This window comes from Patagioenas fasciata, chromosome 1, assembly GCF_037038585.1.
Source record: "Patagioenas fasciata isolate bPatFas1 chromosome 1, bPatFas1.hap1, whole genome shotgun sequence".
NCBI lineage: Eukaryota > Metazoa > Chordata > Aves > Columbiformes > Columbidae > Patagioenas > Patagioenas fasciata.
In genome coordinates this window covers 4117878-4138597 of record NC_092520.1, presented here as the reverse complement: position 1 = coordinate 4138597, position 20720 = coordinate 4117878, and the positions used below count along the sequence as shown (strand labels likewise).

The 20720-nt window shown below is 42.5% G+C and overlaps 1 protein-coding gene across 1 annotated transcript in view; it reads left to right on the top strand.

Moving 5' to 3' along the window:
• Positions 1–20720, top strand: part of GUCY2F (guanylate cyclase 2F, retinal) — a 44238-nt gene that overhangs the window by 17070 nt on the left and 6448 nt on the right. The window contains exons 8-17 of the mRNA XM_065857030.2: positions 555–731; positions 1955–2111; positions 3385–3534; positions 5957–6105; positions 7358–7521; positions 8506–8698; positions 8822–8996; positions 14062–14160; positions 15078–15172; positions 16228–16313. Coding sequence (XP_065713102.2) covers positions 555–731; positions 1955–2111; positions 3385–3534; positions 5957–6105; positions 7358–7521; positions 8506–8698; positions 8822–8996; positions 14062–14160; positions 15078–15172; positions 16228–16313 — 1445 coding nt within the window. The remainder of the gene's footprint in view (positions 1–554; positions 732–1954; positions 2112–3384; positions 3535–5956; positions 6106–7357; positions 7522–8505; positions 8699–8821; positions 8997–14061; positions 14161–15077; positions 15173–16227; positions 16314–20720) is intronic.

Below are 20720 nucleotides of genomic sequence, written 5' to 3'. Positions count from 1 at the left end.
CAGTGGGGCACAGAGAAAGTTGCGAATTTCTCTGGGATTTGCTTTCTGTCTCCAGCTAAGATTCCTGTTAGAAGTTTACTTTCAGTCTTCAATTTTATTATCATTACTAAATGACATGCGAATGCATTTGTTTTCCAAATTCAAAGCTATTAGTTGTTGGCAGCTACTGGTAACATAGGAGTGGCATTTTTATGCATATAAATATAACAAATTTACCAGGGCATGCCTCTAAAGGCACCCTTGATGGATGACTTTGGATCCTCCAGGCATCGTATTGCTTTCCAGAACCAGAACCAGAGCCAAGACTTCACATGCTGAACTCAATTTACCCCAGCAAAGCCATTTTATCCCAGTGATAATGGATAGACTAAGAAAAGCAAAGCTTAAAAAGAGTGTAGGAGAGCTGAAATTAAGCAGCAAAAAGGTTGATTTCTTCCTCGTGTGAAAGGCTTTTTGGGACTACAGGAGTGGTAAGGACATCTGATGATATAAAGAAGCTGCTGAGCAGATGTCTGGCTGACTTGGTCTCGCTGTGATTCACTGTCTTGTTTCAGATGAAGGATCTGCGTCACGAAAATGTGAATCTGTTCCTGGGATTTTTCTCTGACTGTGGCATCTTTGCCATAGTGACAGAGTACTGCTCCCGAGGAAGCCTGGAGGACTTGCTGAGAAACGAAGACATGAAACTGGACTGGATGTTCAAGTCCTCTCTTGTGATGGATCTAATTAAAGTAAATCCATTGCCCCTGCTGAGATGTGACCTGCATATGACTTTGAGATTGACATAGCTACTTCATCCAAGACTTTGGGATTTATATAGTAATACAGGGGAAAGCAATGTGAATGTAATTATGCTGGTACACATGGTCTTTTATGGAAACATCGTATTCCTGTTTGGTTATAATCTGAGAGAAGGACTATTTGGGGGAACAGGATTACATCAACACAGCAGGATGAGAGTTTAAAACTACACCTCAGGCTAGAACAGATCACCTAGAAAAATTAATTAAGTGCTTCCCAAAGGCCATTTCTTGTCATAAATCAGAAATGCATCCGTGTGGATTGGAGGGAACTGGGGTTGTTTAGCCTGGAGAAAAGGAGGCTGAGGGAACACTTTCTTGCTCTCTGCAACTGCCTGAAAGGAGGCTGGAGAATGGAGCGTGTTGGTCTCTTCTCCCAAGGAACAAACACCAGGATGAGAGGAAACAGCCTCAAGTTGCGCCAGAGGAGGTTGAGGTTGGATCTGGGAAACGATTTCTTCCCCAAAGGGCTGTCGGGCATTGGAACAGGCTGCCCAGGGCAGTGCTGGAGTCACCATCCCTGGAGGGGTTTGAAAGATGCATAGATGAGAGCTTTAGAGATATGGGTTAGTGACAGTGTTGGGTTAATGGTTGGACTCCGTGATCTTGAGGGTCTTTTACCAACCAAAATGATTCTACAGTCACTTTACAAGAGTATTCACACACTTCCAATCATGTCTTGCATGTTTTCAACTCCTAATGGTGAACTACAGAATGGGGACAGGTGGCCTACAGAGGGTAGACTGACAGAACTGTTCTTACAGCCCATGATCCACCTTCTGATCCTCCTTGAGGGAGCTGGGTAAGGGCATCCAGCTTGTAATGGCTTCCATTGGGTACCACTTGTGTCTGCCTTCTTAACCTTGTCTAAAAGCACAACTTCTAAGTGCAATGAGTCCAAGGGATACAGAGGGAGACATCTGGGTGTTCCTAAAGCTACCAGTCCTTTTCAGTATTACTTTAGGTGCAGATAGCCTAATTATTGTTCCTAATCCATTTCTGAACTTTTCCCACAGTTTATTGTGTTGATAGGCACTCTAATATAGAATCAATGCTGTATTTGATGCTATCCAAGGTGACAATTTTACTTGGTGTCTCTAAATGCTGATGGATGATTCTTAAGGAATAGCCTCAGTTTTCTCTGTGTTTCATAGGGAATTAGATATTTGCATCACCGAGATTTTGCCCATGGACGTCTCAAGTCTCGTAACTGTGTTGTGGATGGTCGGTTTGTACTGAAGATTACTGACTATGGTTATAATGAGCTCTTAGAAGCACAGAAATGCCCATATATCCAGCCACCCCCAGAAGGTAGGTGCCATAAGGAAATATTTTTGGGGAAATATTTGTCCATTGATTTAACAGAGGCTGGTCCTAATGCAACTGTGGGGCTCAGCCTCACAAAATCTAGTTGCTTATATAAAGTGCATTGCTACAGGGAAGGTTAAACGAAGTCTTTTACAGACTTCTGAAAGTGAAATGCATAACAGAGTGTCATGGGAATGGAAAGATATTTTATTGGAAGCAGTGGCAGAACTTAAGCTTGTCATAGTGCCCAATCTTGAATTTCTGTGACTCGTGGAACTGGCTTCACATGCTTAGTTCCAACCCTATATTTGAAGTTCTAGGTTAAACCAAATGCAAAGAGCCTTGTTTTGTAAAACTGAACCATCTGAAACACAAGACGATACAGGTGGCTTTGAAATAGGTTACTTTCATCCCAGTCACCAACGGCTGCCACATGTCCCGTCACTTAGGGACAGTGTCTCATGGGACCAGATTTGGAGACTTTGACTGGATTTCTTTTGCCTGGTTCCTTGGTACCTTGGGATTGGTCTGGTATCCCAGTTTATCCTTGAAACCTGGTTTCTAGTGGTATGTAGTGTCACAGGATTTGGTTCCTATGCATTTCCAGTCTCAGAGACAGCAGTTGCCAGAAGACCTTCTCCTCCCTTAAAGAAGTTATATATATTGCAGTAGCAAAAATGTCACTTTTTCTTACTACCCAAAATATACAGTTATCAGGTTAAAAATAACCCAGTTTGACAAAGACTTATTTCTTGATGAGGCCGTCTTTTACAGCTGTGTCTTTTATTCCTTGAACTATATGATTATAAAGACTGATCATACTTCAGACTGCCACGAACTTCTGTTATGGAATCTGCTTTCATCTTAAGAAGGACTACAGAAAATATTTTAGTTACAGACGCTTTGTAAAAGAGCAACAAGAAATCCATGTTTCAGCACCAACATTTTGTCTGTCTAATATTTGAAAACCAAAAAAGTTGTTAAAGCTTTTGACAATGGTGAGAAATCTTCTTATGTTGAAGTTCAGGGCTGTTGCCATAGGACATAAATTGTTGGTACGACAATATATTTTTTTTAAAAGGTAGAGTGAAATTTGGAAAATTCCTTTTTTTTGTCGGGATTGGAGTTTAATATTTCTAACACATCACAAGAAATAAAAGAATTGATACAGTAAATAATGAAGTATGTTCGAACTTCTCCTCAAAATACTAAAATGTTCATTTAAGCACTTAATTTGCAATAGTCTGAGCTCAACATGATACTCGGTTTTCTTTAGAATTGCTATGGACAGCTCCAGAATTACTGAGAGACCCAGACATGCACAGAAAAGGCACATTCAAAGGGGACATTTACAGCTTTGCAATCATCCTTCAAGAAGTGATTGTTCGGGGTCCACCGTACTGCATGTCAGAACTCTCAGCTGAAGGTAGGCAACTCTTTGAGTACATTTCTAATGGCTTTACACACAGGGCTTCTGAAAGGTCTGGCCAAGCCCCTCGGGTAAAACTTTACTATGGAAATAATGTCCCAATCTCGTGACCTTTCTGAGTGACAAAAGGCTGTTTTCAACAAAACATCCATAATAAACACCTAAATGTTTGGTTCTGATCTCACCTCCCGTTCTCCATCAAAACTCTGATTTTTCATCAAGGTGTGGGGTGAAATCTGATGGCAGAATTCCCCATATCTTGGGAATTCCTTTCTTTACCCATTGGCCCGTTTTTGTCTGTCATGAGGGTTGAGGTTTTTTAGCTGGACCCTTTTCTAACATCCTGCTTTGTCCTTATGTCCATCTATTTTTCTTTAATTCCTTCCTCATTTAAAGGGGTTCTCATAGAATCATAGAACGTCCTGAGCTGGAAGAGACCCACAAGGATCACTGAATCCAACTCCTGTCCCTGCACAGGACACCCCACAGTTCACACCGTGTGTCTGAGGACGTTGTCCAGTCTCTTCTTGAACACTTGGGGCCATGAGCTTGGGGCCGTGACACCTCCCTGGGGAGCCTGTTCCAGTGTCCAGCACCTCTGGGTGAAGAACCTTTTCCTCATGTCCAACCTGAACCTCCCTTGGCACATCTTCCTGCCATTCTCTCAGGTTCTGAAGATGTTTGCTCTTCAGCAGAGACCAAAACAATACATCATGACCCTGCTGACATAGATAAGGTGGCTTGTATCACAAATAGCAAATAGGTAAACTCCTTAGGAACTGCTCATGGTGCAACTCTCATTAGTTCAAACTGTTGTCCATGCATAGGTAAAGTGAACACACTGCAGACAACTCACAAACATTTGAGCAGGGAGGGGGTGAGAACAATCAAAACAGATCTGATTTCAGTGAAAGTCCATTCTCAACACATTTTAAGCTGGACAGTCACCAAGTGGGGTACGGCCATTCAGTATTTGCCAGTTTTCCAGTGCCTGGAAAAATGGGGCCCTGACTTTGCTGCACCCCAACCTGCTACACCAATGCAATGACAATGATGATTATGATGTAACCTGCTCTGTAATTAAGAGCTGGATCAATGATGTAGCCTATGACGTAATTAGCAGGTGTCCCCCCACCTTGTCCCTATGGGGAACCTCCAGCAAATGTTGCATGCAGTGCACTCCGGTTTCCTGACGTGATAAAATGATGAATTTCTACTCATTGCATCCTAATCCTCAAGGAGCTTTCACTCATGGCGTGAACTTTAAAACTGTCTGAGGAAGGCATTTCCCCTTGGCTGGCCCTTGGAAATATTTGGGCCAGGTGCTTTGTTTAGTTCATGTGGTGGAGACTGGTGGGAAGAGCCAAAGAACTTTAAAATGAGCTGTCAACACCGAAAAGCTTTGGGTACTCACAGTCACAGCTGTGGAAATGCAGGGTTCCTGCCAGAAAGAGGGTGGTTTTCACTCCAGATGACTGCTCTGCACTACACATGATGAAACCTTCAAATAAAATCACTTTGGATTAAAAAAAAAAAAAAGAACATCACATTTTTCCTTCAGAAACAAACTGAAAATTCAAGTCGAGGTTGGGTTCAGACATCACAGACTCCTCCATCCATACTTTAGCTCTCAACAAAACCTGAAGCCCCTCTCCTTCACTGTAGGACTGTTTTATCTAAAAAGCACAGATTCAAGGACTGACTTCTCAGTTCCTTATTAGCTTTTTTTAACCTCTGGATAGGGAGTCACTGCCCAGATGTTGTTTTGAACCCAAACTCTCCCCCTTAAAATACTTTCCACTGTCTCCATTCTCATCAACCTCCTACGTACTGGATCCCAGTTCATGATGAATTTTCAGAGGCTCGTATCCTTCCTGTCTGGGCTCGCCCATAGCCCTGTGCTCCCTTAGAGGACTACAGATCCTAATGGAGAGAATCACAGGTAATTCCATTAAATATAAGCCTGTGAGTTCACACATAGATCTGTCGCACAACCTTCCCCCATCCAGCCACTCTATTGCTCATAACCTGTTTCACCAGAGGAAGAAGATGGATGAATCTCTTATCATAGAAGTATAGAACCATAGAATAGTTTGTGTGGGACAGGACCTTCAAAGCTCATCTAGTCCAATCCCCCTGCTATGAACAGGGATATCTTCAACTCAGAGCCCCATCCAGCCTGACCTTGAATGTCTCCAGGGATGGGGCATCTACCACAATTATCTTCTGAATTCTCCAAGATACTCCTGGCAGAGGAAAGCTGAAACCCTCAGGTTCACTTGACAAAGCATTTGGGTGGTGAGTAATAACAGCGATGGTTGAAGGAGCAAGCAGGGGACAGGTGAAAATGTCCATGTCCTTTTTCCCCACCAAGACCCTCCATCTCACAACGTGCTTCCCATTCTTCTCTTTGTGGCAGAAATTATAAAGAAAGTGAAGAAGCCCCCTCCCCTGTGCCGCCCAAACATAGCCCCTGAGCTGGCCCCCCTGGAGTGCATCCAGGTCATGAAGCAATGTTGGGGTGAAGCCCCTGAACGACGTCCAACCTTTGAGGAGATATTTCATAAGGTCAGTGAACAGAGCAGCAGGTGCAGTCCTTTTACTTGGCAGGAAAGTGTTTTATTTCTTTAAGTGAGCCCTTAAATAATGTCAGAATAAATCCCAGAGCTCTAGTCTCACCTTTGCTATTGTATTTTATGGTTCATGGTGTCTAGATATTTATTTCTGTTGGCCAGGCCTGTCCTGGCTTACACCTTGTCCTGAACTTGGGCTGCCACAGCACCGCCACATGGGGTGTGCAGCAGCATGAACACGGGCTTGGTGTCCTCACATTTGCAGTGTACCTGCCCGGATGGTCTGATGGAGATCAAAAATCTGTAAATTGTGATGGCATCTTCAGATCAATATGTTGTTTGATCTTCTAAAGTATTTACAAGGTCATTCATTTAAAAGGAAAATTCACCAAAGGCTGTTAAATCTAAATACAATGCTTGTCATAGGAGGTCTCTGAACTGCAGATTAGGGGAGGCTGGGAGCATCTAATGGGGAAATAAAACTGGACCTAAGTCCTGTTTGAACAGCATTTCCAGACACATATTATTGGCCAGACCCATGGACAGGTAGATGCAAAATTAATCCCTTGTCTAACTCAGCAGTACTGTTCCCACATTCTTACAAGGTCAAACTAGATGAACCAACATCCATAATTTTAACCTTTCAGTTCTATGAAACTGTGATTAATTTTACACCTGTTTGACTCCAGTGTTGAGTTTAAAGCAGCATCTGAAGCCACAGATTATCCAAATGGTCCAGAGGCTCAGCTTCAGGTGAAGAAGGCATAACAAAATGAGGAATTTGGGATATGGGGTGGTAGTATGCATACATGCCAGTGTGCAGAGATGGATTTACAATGAGTAAGAAAGAAACACATTTTGATTGTTGCTACTGCCCTGAAATTTGCACCTCTGAGTGCAAATAGCTGCAAGGTACCCTAAAGGCTGGTCATGGCACAAATGAGGGTGCAAACAACTCCGTAACAACTCACATACATGCTGTCATCCCATGGAAGGTGTTGTTAGACTTAACCCTTACTGAAAGTTCATAAAGCAGCAAAACGTTCCCAGGTAGCTTCCAGAGTTATTAATGCAAATTCGCCTTCTATTTTGCCTTTTTCCTTTATTCTCGAACTATTACCACTAACAAAACCAGTTTTTACCATTGTCCCTTTAAAATAAGTGTTTGCTTTCACTTCTTTTCCAAACTTAGAGTATTACAATGGTGTAATGAGATGGGGAAATAACTCTTCAGTTTGTTTTTCCAGTTCAAAACCATAAACAAAGGGAAAAAGACCAATATCATTGACTCAATGCTCAGGATGCTTGAGCAGTATTCAAGCAACCTGGAAGATTTAATCAGGGAGCGGACTGAAGAGCTGGAGATTGAAAAACAGAAGACAGAAAAGCTACTGTCACAAATGCTCCCCCCGTAAGTATTAGTATTTTAGATGGTTAAAACCAAAATAAATAAAATGCCTTGGCAATACATAGCTAGTATGAACAAAAGAATTTCCCAGAACCCAGTGAGTTCACAGAATCCCAGAATGTCAGGGGTTGGAAAGGACCTGGAAAGCTCATTCAGTGCAATCCCCCCATGGAGCAGGAACACCCAGCTGAGGTTCCACAGGAAGGTGTCCAGGCGGGTTTGAATGTCTGCAGAGAAGGAGACTCCACAACCTCCCTGGGCAGCCTGTTTTGGGCTCTGTCACCTTCACTGAGAAGAAGTTTCTTCTCAAATTTAAGTGGAACCTCTTGTGTTCCAGTTTGAACCCATTACCCCTTGTCCTATCACTGGTTGTCACCGAGAAGAGCCTGGCTCCATCCTCCTGACACTCACCCTTTATATATCTGTAAACATTAATGAGGTCACCCCTCAGTCTCCTCTTCTCCAGCTCCAGAGCCCCAGCTCCCTCAGCCTTTCCTCACACGGGAGATGCTCCACTCCCTTCAGCATCTTTGTTGCCCTGCACTGGACTCTCTGCAGCAGTTCCCTGTCCTTCTGGAACTGAGGGGCCACAACTGGACACAATATTCCAGGGGTGGTCTCCCCAGGGCAGAGTAGAGGGGCAGGAGAACCTCTCTGACCTACTGACCACCCCCTTCCTCGCCACCCAAGGTACCATTGGCCTTCCTGGTCACAAGGGTGCAGTGCTGGCTCATGGTCACCCTGCTGTCCACCACGACCCCCAGGTCCCTTTCCCCTATGCTGCTCTCTAATAGGTTGCAAAGTTGACCTTGAATTTTGACAAGTACGTTCCAAAGTAAGAAACTTTCATCTGTTCTTGTTACAGCCGTGTGGAACCTTCTATTTAATGGAATATCTTTTGAGCACAGTAGGACAGGACTTTCTGAGCTCTTGGGTATACCTTACAACAAGAGTTTGTGCCCAGGTCGTCTTGTGTTGTTATTTCAGATCAGTGGCAGAAGCCCTCAAGACTGGTGGCACTGTGGAGCCAGAGTATTTTGACCAGGTGACCATCTACTTCAGTGACATCGTGGGCTTCACAACCATTTCAGCCCTCAGTGAACCCATTGAAGTAGTTGACCTTCTGAATGATCTTTATACGTTGTTTGATGCCGTGCTTGGAAACCATGACGTTTACAAGGTAAGGAGTATCTGGCCATGAGGATCAAGCTCTGTTTGGGTAAAACATTCTTGTAGTCTCTACTGCTCTTTCCAATATTTTTCAATTTATGCATTTATTTATTAATGTCACGGTATTTGCCAGGTGGAGACAATCGGTGATGCCTACATGGTTGCCTCAGGGCTCCCTAAACGCAATGGAAACAAGCACGCGGCTGAGATAGCCAACATGTCCCTGGACATCCTCAGCTCGGTGGGGACATTCAAAATGAGACACATGCCAGACATCCCCCTCAGGATACGGATCGGGCTGCACACAGGTAGGCAGCTGCGCCTGAACATCAAAGAACTCCTTTGCAACTGTATTTTCAGCTTTGAATGCTTTCTCCCTCTCTGCCCCAAAGCAAGCACTTTTAGAAGATGCTTTAAAATCTTCCATAGCAACAAGGGCTTTAAAATGGAAACACAAACCCCAAGAAGGAAAATGGCTTAGTTCCATTAGAAGGAGAAATTGTGTATTCTGTCGCAGTCAGGAACTACATCAGAAATGTCAGTCACAAGGGTTTCATTGTAAGGGTGGCTCTTTGATGTGCCACGGGATCTTCATCGGTGTGATATGCAGACATCTTTGTAACTCTGTTCTGAAATGAAAAAGCACAGAAAAACAGGAATATAGAGTGAAAGAATGAAAAAGATTGTGGAGGTTTATTACAGGTAGGATGTAGATGGAAGAATATGTGATACAGGTATATATATAAATAAGAAAACATGTTATAAAGTAAATTATCTCTACCTGTTATAAAGAAAGTAAATTATCTCTAATACAAAAGTCACAGTCTGTTCAATGAACAGGAAGGTGGCTCATTTAAAAAGAAAAGAAGTTCTTTTTTATATAAAGTGAAATTAAACTGCAAAACTAAACAAAACAAACAGGAGGATTGCAGTCATCGTGCAACCGAAAGTATGACTGAGATTTTAAATGGAGGAAAAGTCATCTGCTGTTATCATAGAATCAACATTTTTTGAAGACATATGAACCTTTGTAATTTTATATTGAGGTCATCCATTAGTATTTTTTTCCCACCTCTTCATCACCAGACTTCGTCGCATCTTCCTTTAAAGTACCGGGTACTGCCCACTGCGGGAAGCTAAAAAATTAGTAAAATTGACCAGGAGTCTCACCCAGTATTAACCAGCGCTTTTTTTTATCCTTCCACCTTTCCAATAATGCCCACATTTTTGCATCTTTGGCGTCCACATGTTTTACATGCCTATATCCTGGCCCCTGATGTATACATAGGGAAACAAGGGCAGAGAAAGAGAAGGATCTCACACAGAATATACCAAAAACAGCGCTGTGACTCGAGAAGAGCTAAAGTCAGTATTTCATATCTCCTAGACCATATAATTTATTATTTTTGGGTTATCTCTGAAAATACACCTCCCTTCTGTTGTCTTTGCAGAGCGGTGGTCTTAGCTGGTTCTTCACAAAAGCCTAAAGTGTTGAGGAATGATGGCAGGAGCACTGTGGGTTTTATACTCTGGCAGGAATTAGATGAATCTATGGCCCCAGCTCGTCTTACCCAGAGCAGGAGCCTCTGGGGCACCAGTAGCACATTTTCAGCACGGAAAGAGGGGAATTTTGTGTGCAACATCTGCTGCTGCCTGTTGACAGCAGTTCTGCAACATGTCTTCCACACACCCAGCCGAAAATCCATCCCTGGGTGATGTGTATGGGGGGTAGTTACATTTTTCCTTGTTTTTATGAACTCCGGGTATCTGGAAAGTGATGTTGCTATGAACTGTTGTGTAAAGTGTAAGAGGAAGAGGGGGAGGAATTGTTTGGTTTATTCTTTTCTTTCTAAAGAAGCAGAAACCAGATCTTGTTTTGTACAGATCTGGCAACATCATACTGTCATGGGATGAGTGAGAAAAGTATGCTCCAAAGCAAACCAGCTCTTTGAGCCACTGAGCTTACAGCAGAGTTTCATTAACCCTAGACCCCATTTCTCCTGAGGAAAGAAGCATGAAGAGGGAATCACCAGCACCATGGAAGTTTTGAGGAAGCGCTTGGGGTGAGAGGAGATCTTGGGTAACACTTTCACTGTCCTGGAAAGGATGCAGAATGGGTGTGACCAACAGTTTCATGGGCCAACTGCTCTCTGGAAACTGGTGCCAAGAAGAGCTCGTGATCCCTTCTCTGAAAAAGCAGTAAATGTCATTTACGCTTGGGCTGCCCACGTCTCTCCAACCCCAAATGGAGAGCTGTAGCTCTGGGAACTTTTTCTGGCCCATGCCCATGGTCCATTTGTGGCAATGATGAGGAGGACAAGAAGATCGATGTTTGGTCTACAGTTTTCCCCCTGCTTTAAATGGACCCTGGAGTCTTAGCTCTCCTCGCTCGACTTGATTGCCTGTGCAGAAAAACTCAGCTGACTCAGCTGTTTCCACCCTGACCACGTCTGGGCTGCAGCTGGATGGCCAGGGCGAGCGCTGGTGAGAAGACAATCTTTTCCATGAAGGCTGAAGAGGATGTGTTTATCAGTCAGGCCCTCTGGCAGGCAGCCCTGCACTTCGATTGAACTTATTAACCTCCATGGCACCAGTGATGGTTGTTGCAGAGTCGTAGACAGCACGGCTCATTAAGTGACCCTGCAAACCCCGGCAAAGCGCCATTTCAAAACAAACCAGCAAACCTGTGTAATTAAACAACTTGGCCATAATGTTCTCGTCTCTGGTTTCCTCTGAAACTTGTTACTGTGGGAGATTTATTGCTGGAAGTTTTTGCTAGTCCTTTGCTGAGGCTGTCTAGACAAAGGGGAACACACGCAGGCAGCGAAGGCAGCGAGTGCATTAACTCTTGGATGCTGTCATCGTGGAGAGGTCCTTTAGCCATGCTTGCACTGCAGGGTTGGTTTTGAACTTACAACTTTCTGCAACAGGAGGACAGACTTACAAGCAGTGCTCTAGATAGATGGCACCTCACCCTAAACTTCTTGCCTATCCCAGGTTGCAAGCTTTGCAGAAATGATTGGATGATAGCGCTGACTGAGTAGAAAACCTAAATTTAGGCACTCGGGTGGAGGTGTTTCCAGGAGCCTGCATTCATTTTGTGGTCAGTAGAGATGTGGTGGACATGCAAGTGGACCCTGGAGAGCTGTTCAGGTGTGGATGTGGAGAGGCTTTCACAGCGGCTTAGTTGACTGCATTGATTTGTCCTCCACTGACTACAGCAGGAGCTCAGCAGCTTGTATTTGTGCTTCTTAAAATGGAATGAAATCCTCCCCTTTGAGGACTGCTTTTCGACAAGAACCACCTTTTTGTGTCCTTGCAACAGCTATTACATAAGGAGCTTTGATACTTCTGAGTGCCACCATCGTGCCACCGCCACAAGACAAAGAGAGGTGTTGCTGAATTAGTGTTTTCTCAGACAAAGCTGATATTGAAGCATGAATTAAAATGTCTACAACCAGATCCTTTTTTATGCATATGCCACGTTAGTGTGCACTCATTAAGGACTGGTTAGGCAAGCACTAGAACCTTGACACAGTAGTATCAACGATGTCTTTACAGTTGTGCCATAGAAGACTAGACCCTGAAATAAGCTTCCTCTAGTGGATAAAGATCCTCTCCTGAAGAGCTTGAACCAAATTCTTGAGTACTGGTAAGGATGGGAGCTGAACTAGTAGAGTTTCTGAGGGGCAGTGTCTTATCCAAGTTTGTATGACACATTGGCAATTTAAACAAAACAGCATTAAATCAGCTTTTCCTGATCTCCAGCAGTCCCTGCAAGCTGTGTTTGATCCAGACATGCTGTTTAAGTCCGTGTAACATTTTTTATATGCATCATTCTTCCTCTTTTTTTTTTTTTTAAACTTTAAATAAGTGATGCTCTACTAGGCTGGAGTTACAATCTCTTACCTCTCAGTTTGCATCCTCCATAAATTATATTAAATCCTATTACTTTGACTCTGCAGCAACAACTTTTCAGAGGTCACAGCAAGAAGGGTTCTTGCAAAGTTCCCCATAGCTTTCAGCTGTAGAGTTTCACTGTCCTTAAGATATATCTGAAAACTATGTGAAGACTCCACTTTTGTAACTAAGAAGGCTAAAATAACAGTAAAGTTACATTGTCCTAAAACAAGTAACTGATCACTTTTAAATTAGGCTACAATTACATTACTATTACTATTACTATTACTATATTACTATATTACTATATTACTATATTACTATATTACTATATTACTATATTACTATACTACTATACTACTATATTACTATATTACTATATTACTATTGCTATTATTACTACTATTACTATTATTACTATGTTGATGCTATAATAACAAAATTTTAACCTACAACTTTTTATACTATGGAAAACTTTATATATAGTATTCACTTCAGATAGTGTTGGTGATGTACTGTGTTCACATCTTTTGCAATCTTGCACAGGAACAGATTTCCTAGATGTCAGTTTTGCTAAAACTTTAACCCAGAAGGATCATGAAATTGAAAAGGCAGGCAGAGCCTGGAAAGACTTATGACGTAAATACATCCAATAGAAAATAGATAGAAAATTCTATTTTCTCTGCACAAAGCCCCATACCTCGTTTCAATGCTGAGAGCATTCTCTTTTTTCTTTTTCTCTCTTTTTCTATTTTTTTCATTTATTTTGCAAGCTTTGCATTTTAAATTATGGGTGATGAAATTTAGCATCTCATCCTTCAGAGTACAGTCCAAACATTAGCTAACCCAAGTGCCCCAGATGACAGTCGCCTGTGTTTTTTGGCTGTCACACACTTAATCTGTGTGCATGTTCCTGTGAATCCTGCACACATACCTCTCCCTGAGAACTTGGCACTGGTTCTTCGGGAGCTACTTTGGAAGGGAGTGGATCTCATCTAAGGAATGAGAGGGAAAATAAACAGTTTTTGGCTAGACAGGCAGGCTAATGATGTCTTCCTTTCCAAGGAGGGGACACCGGGTGGTCCAGCGTGCTGCCAGCATCTCTTGACTTCCAAGGCTGATTTTCAATCCTGTTTCACTGTGACACAGGGTACGTCACAGGATCTGAACATTTTTCAGATGGAAAATGAGGTCAGAGGCGACTTTTTAAAATGAGATTCCGATAGTCCTAGAGCTTCCAGGAACTCTGAACAAATTTCTCCCAGATGATGGTGAACTGAGGTCCTACCACCCAAGACCTTTCTCAGTGCATTTTGATTACTTGTAGCAAGCAGAAAGGCTAATGAGCTATTTAAAAAAATCTGTATTTCCAAGTGGTTTTTGAATACCAGAGGAGAGGATGAGATTTGTTTGCCAGTAAAAGCCTGAATTTTTGCAGTACCTTCTGGGTTATACAGATGACATGTCTTTCAGGGCCTTGTGTGGCGGGTGTGGTGGGGCTTACCATGCCTCGGTACTGTCTCTTCGGAGACACGGTGAACACGGCGTCAAGAATGGAGTCCACGGGCCTGCGTGAGTTTTTGGGGCAGTCCCTGGGATGGGTGGTTGATGAACTTCTCAAGAGAGATAGAATCATAGAACCCCATTAGTCGGAAGAGACCCTCAAATTCACTGAGTCCAACCATTAACACAACATTGGCAGTAAACCATGTCTCTGAGAACCTCATATCCGTGTCTGTTCAACCTCTCCAGGGATGGTGACTCTACCACTGCCCTGGACAGCCTGTTCCAATGCCCGACAGCCCTTTCCAGGATGAATTTTTTCCTAATATCCAATCTAAATCTCCCCTGGCACAACTTGAGGCGATTTCCTCTGCTTCTGGCTCTTGCTCCTGGGGAGCAGAGCCTGATCCCCCCTGGCTCCAAGCTCCTTTCAGGCAGTTCAGAGATCAGAAGGTCTCTCCTCAGCTCCTGTTCTCCAGCTGAACCCCACAGGTCCCTCAGCCGCTCCCATCACACTTGTGCTCCAGCCCCTTCCCCAGCTCCGTTCCCTTCTCTCAACTCGCTCCAGCACCTCAAGGACTTTCTTGGTGTGAGGAGCCCAAAACTGACCTCAGGATTTGAGGTTCAACCTCCCCAGTGCCCAGTGCAGGGGATGGTCACTGTCCTGGTCCTTCTGGCCACAGTATTGCTAAGACATTGCTGATAAAACACTTACCATCTTTATTAAGAGCTGGACTTCCACACTTAGTGTTTGGTATCCTCTAGGAAATCTCTGGTATAGATCTCCTCTCACCCTGTGCTCATTCCAGCCCTACCTGGAAGGATCCATCCATCATCATCACACTCTATGTAGAGGAGTACCACACAAATACACCAGTTACATGCCTACATGCCTTTGAGCATTTTTTCTTGCCAGTATGAAGCAGTGGGGAATTTGCAGTGTGTGTGCAGTATAGTGATCCAGCTATTTTGCTTTCTGTTCCCAGCTTACAGAATTCATGTCAGCCAAAGTACAGTGGATACGCTTCGGAGTCTAAATGAAGGCTATCAGATTGTACCTAGGGGAAAAACGGAACTGAAGGTAAGAAGGCCAGGGCTGTGTGAAACACTTCACAGGGGAATCTTCTTTTTTAAGGAATTCTAATATTAAACTCTTGTTTGGCTTTCATCCACCACTCTTTTTTTGTATCCTTCCCATATTTTCCCCATCAGTTGTTTCAGTACATGAGGTAATTATTGACAGGACTGAGCAATCAGTTGTGCATGCTAGATCAAAGTATTTATTTAGGACTCTATTTAGTCCACCCTTGACAGAAGCTTCTACTTTTCACAGTGCCCAAACAAGACAACACTAAATAATTCAAGACACCACTTTGCCCCTTATATAGTCAATAGACAGAAGTAGGAGCTTTATTTGCCTTAAACACCTACAGTAAGAGGCCTGAATGTGGCCTCAGGTCTCTCAACAGTCTTTCATGACAAGTGGAATCATCTCACCCAAGTTCATATGTCTGCAAGTGGAGATCTGAGGTAATTATTCCAGGTTTAGTCAATGGAAAGAAACCTTTAGATAGTTAGTGGAGACAAATTGGCATGTTAGGAAATTATTAACCTGACATTTTCAAGGTCCAGTTTATGTGGAGATGGATGTCGCCCTAGAAGCATCTGTTTTGCTCCACTTCTCCAGTCAAGGGTGATTGACTCTGATATATTATAGATGGCTGCATTTCATCAGGTGCAGCTCACCTTCAGCTAAATCATCAGTAGTGGGAGAAGACATTATTTTTCTGATACTCAGGCCAGCAACTGTTGTAAAATCTCTCAATTAATTATGTTAGTACTGACAAATCAGATGATTAGAGGTCCTGTAGTTTCTCATTTCTGTTAAGCTGTGTAGTTTCAATGACCCAGCTCAATGAGGGTCATTTGTAGATGACAGTTTGAACAAAGCCTTTTCTTTTAGGATGGCGAAATTCAAATAATGCCTGAACTGTTGTGAAGGAGAGACCAAGTTTTCCCGCCCTGCTCTGTCTCTGGATATTTATAAAGCCCTCAGAAACACAGTGAGGAAGTTACATATTGAGCAAAGGGTGGTCAGAAAGCTGGTCTTCATCTGGATTTTTGGTTTTATTTTAGGGTAAAGGAGTAGAAGACACATATTGGTTAGTTGGGAAAAAAGGCTTTTTGAAGCCCTTACCTAAACCTCCTGAAATGAAGCCAGGGTAAGTGTGACTTCATCACTGTTCAATACATTAATTAATTGGTCCTTGTTGTAGTTCACAGAATGAATATCTATCTTTCCATGATACCTGTTTGCAAAGTCTGCATCATTTTCCTTAGATGACTTACATTTCCAGGCATAGTACTGGGTCTCAGAAGAAGTGATGTGGTTCCATCAACTCCTTTTCTTAATCATAATTCCCAAGAAGTGGCATGAAAAAACTTGCTGCTTCCTCCCTATAGTCCCTTGGAGATGGAACACCAGGGGGTCTCTTGCTGAATCTCCCTCCTGCTCTGTGTGCATATTGAAGATGCACAGGCAGGGACATTTTCATAACTCTGGTGTCATTACTGTATGGGTGACACTTGAATTTTTCTCTCCTTCTACCAAACTCCTGCAGAAAACGCCAGCCTCTTTCACCATAAACACGTTTCTTCCCTGTAGCACTGTTCTTTCAAACACAACAATAAGGAAACTTTACGTTGTAAAAATACGGCACCGTAATGTAATGAAAGACTTAATGATGTTGCCTCCATACAAACAGTGGTGAGCAAAGATCGAAGGCTTGAAATTCATTAAGTCATTTTGTAGTTTTGAAATGCCTGACTTTGCAAATGGAGTACTCTCTGTTCAGCTGTCACATGCTGTGTACCTGGGAATGATGTTGTGGTCAGCACATAAAAACCAGGAGTCGGATTTGTTTGACGAGAACAGTGTGGTTACCCACATTAAAGCTAGTCAACCCTGACTCCCTTTACAGTCAATAAAGAGAAATACATGCTCAGGGGTCTTATTCGACTGGCCTGCTTGGGCGTCTGTATCAGAAGATGAATCGCCCTTGTAAGATACCTGTTTTGGTGACTGTAAAGAGGTCCTACAGTCACTAGCTCAGAGGTAGATGTCTGACAGCAGACATGGTCCATTTTTATTTTGACTGTGACTTTCCCTGAGCAATCTTGTTCTAAGTTTTGCCTCATTTCCTCTTAGTAAAACCAAGACAGCTTTTATCTCCCTTTGCAGATAATGGTTAATTACTTGGGCAGTTGCATGCTAGGCAGTCCATGTGTTCAGAGCCCTCCCAGAGCTTTCTTGGAGTAGCACGGAATTAACAGTATTTTGGGCCATAACTTTTAAGCTATTCAGGTGTCAATAGGGTGGAAAATAAAAGGTAACTTGAAGATAATTTCGAGAGACACAGTTTCTTAGGGTTGGAGGCAATACTTGTTAATACTTGGTGGAAATGAGCTATTGAGTAATGCGTGTTGATATCAATGATGCGTTCTTCATGGGAAATATGAAGCTTCTCCAGCTTCGCCAAATTAGCAAGATGAGCTGGCTTATCATGCAACCAAAGCAGCACCAAGGCATCTACTTGAAAGTAGGTTCTTCTCATCTTGGTTTTACCATCTAAAGTCATGTGTTAGGCCTCTGTTGACTGTTGGGCCTGTCCTCTGGTTGTGTGTGCCAAAGTCAGACTAATACAGGCCTGAGCTGTTTCTAAACATGGATTCTAAATGATGGAAAATACATCAAGTCCAGGGGGTCAATAAGAGGAGGCAAAAAATTTGCCCATGTACTCGGGATCAGGGAATTTCGATCCCTTTGTGCAACCTCAGAAGAATCCACCAGTCACACTGCAGAGAGGGACGTGGTCTTCCACTCTTGCCCCAAGGCCCCGATCTTAACTGTTCTTTTGCATTTTTTCTGTCTTCACAAATCATCATGCAGCAGTTGAATGAATGTGAAAGCAGTCAGAGGAAAAAGCAAAATTTATGTTAAAGTGCATCTGTCCTAGTGAAGGGTCAAAATAAAAGCTGTACCCTGTAGAATTTACATGGCAGAAAGACATAAACGGATGTTCAAGAAAAGCAAATATTTGGAGAACTGCCTCATGCACAGGCTGTGCTATTATCAGACAGGTGTCAGATATGGCTTCCTATTTTTCCAGGCTTATCTTGATGGTTTGATTTTATGCCCGTTTACGACAGGTTGAAAGTTGTTTCTCTGTTATGTCTACATATTGGCCAATATGGTGGTTTCATGACACTGCCTGATATACTTCTGTAGGAATTTCTTAATCTCTGTGCTTTTGTGCTGAGGAAGGAGGTGCTGAATAAAGTCCTCTTCAATCATCTTTCCACTCTGTCCTGAAAAAACTGATCTTCCATTTAGGTCTTCTCTTTCCATGAGGTCTTGCACAACCCAGTCCCTCAAATCTGGTGAAGTCAGTGGGAAGCATCAGATTTTCTTCTCCTATTTGTAAGAGCAAGGGACACATTCCCCATTGCTTCATCCCACACATTCCTAATCTTTTAATTCCTTGTGGGTCACAGAAGCCAGCAGCCTCCCCTGAGAGGTGTGTTGAAGATTTTCAGTCTGTAGTTTGTCTTGATGTTTGAGCTCTTGATTTAGGCCACCACAGGGAATCGCGCTCATTAAGTCTTAACAAGGAAAAGTGATTTGCTTCAATGAAATAAGCTTCAACTTCCATGTTTCTTACTGCCATGACAAGTCATAACCCTTGAGATGTGGAGTATATCAGGCCTTCACTGCAGATAACATTAAAAAGAAATTTAAAAGTGCTAACTTCTTACTGTTTCCAATGATGTAAAACCCATCAGTCAATCAAAGCTGTAAGCACAGTTCTTGGCAGGAGGATTTCTCGATATGTGAAGGCAATTTTCTAGCTCCGGCAGTCAGTCGTGAGCACACGTATGATCAAGTAGCTCATAGAGCTGTTCATATATGTCTAGGGACAAATCAAGCTTCATTATCCTACTGTGCTTGCAGTAGGCTTAGCATCCTCCACCTGGAGAATGGTCCTTGGCCTTACAAAGGTGAGTTTACATGCAGGTTAGAAAACAAAAGAAAAAATGTGGAAGAACATTTAATAATGTGATTGGGTTAATACTAATGGTCCCATAAAACACTGTGGTAGTAACCCTCTCTGTTGTTGCTGAAATTGCAGAGACAATACCTGTGATTGTCTAGTAATGAACCTCAAGCCACCACTAAAGGTCTAACAAAGTAACAATTGTTGTACCTGCGTAATTTGAATTTAACTGATATGCGTCAACCTCTGTGTTTAATCCCAATTACAGACTTATTGAAAGCATTAGATAGAACATTCTCATTGATTTCCATTGTCTGCACTAGGCTTTCACATATTTAGAGGTTTGCAAGGACATTGAGATAAATGTACTTTATTCTTAAAACTCAGGTGCTGTGGGTGACATGGTGCTTACAGGATACAAAACATTTTAATCAAGAAAGGTAGTTATATTAGAGGACCTAATATGCTTCTCACCACTCCATCTTTCTTCCAACCATACATAAAATCAACTGAACTAAAAGGCTATTCTTAAAATTAACCTTATGTCAAGCTGCCCATGGTCTGGATATCTGTTTTCAGAAGTTAAAACTTACTGGAAATCATTCACTTTTTTTGTTTTTCTTATTTTTTTCCCCAGAGAGTTTTACTTTTTGAAGAATAACCTCCTTTTTTTTTTTTTTCTGGTTGGGTCAAATATCATTATTTTCTGCTTTAGATGAGAGTTTTAGGTTAGCTTTACATGACATAGAACAGTGCAGGCAGTTCAATAGGCTCCTTAGTCCCTTCCTTGCTCTAAGGCAAATTTCTACACCTTCTCGGGTGTAGGTCTGCCTTGTAATGAAAATTATTTCTCCTTCTGCCTTGCAGCTTGTTAGAATTTGTATTGCTGCATTTCAGGATCTTATGGGTTGGGCTTCTATCGTGCAAGAGCCAAAGAAGGCAAAGAAAAAAGCTTTCCACAAAAGCCCGCTACAAAAAATTATAGATTAGAGTGGATGTAGAGAAGGTGTAACAAGGTGATGAAATGGCAAAAACAGGTGTCCTGAGCAGTCAAGCAGCAGCCTACCTGTAAGACAGATTTTTTTTTGAGATTTCACGTGTCAGATAGGTCTAAATGAAGACTGTGAGGTTTCTCTGAGGGTACACCAGCAGACTGGTTTTGGGGCTGAAGAGCAGCCATGGAAAAAGCACAAACTTGCAAGTTTATGAGTATAGGATATTGGAAGTTGGCATCCCATCAGCACTGGTGGGTCCCTCCTCTTGTCCAAAACAGCAGGAAAAAATATGAGGGTATACAAATTTATCAGGTACACGCCTGACCTGGACTAAATCACGGATGTGTTTGGCAAAACACTGAAAAAAAATGTAACACCAGGAAAAATTCAATAACTGATGAAATGCAGGAAAACAACCCCAAGAGCCAGGATCATGTTAATTTGCAGTCCCAGGGAGATAAGTGACATACTCGGTCTTCTGACTTACCAACTTTTACCATCCCATTTCAGAAATCCTGAAGGACAACTTGGTTAGATGTTACCATTTGTAGGATGGAATTAGCAAAAACTTGACTCCAGT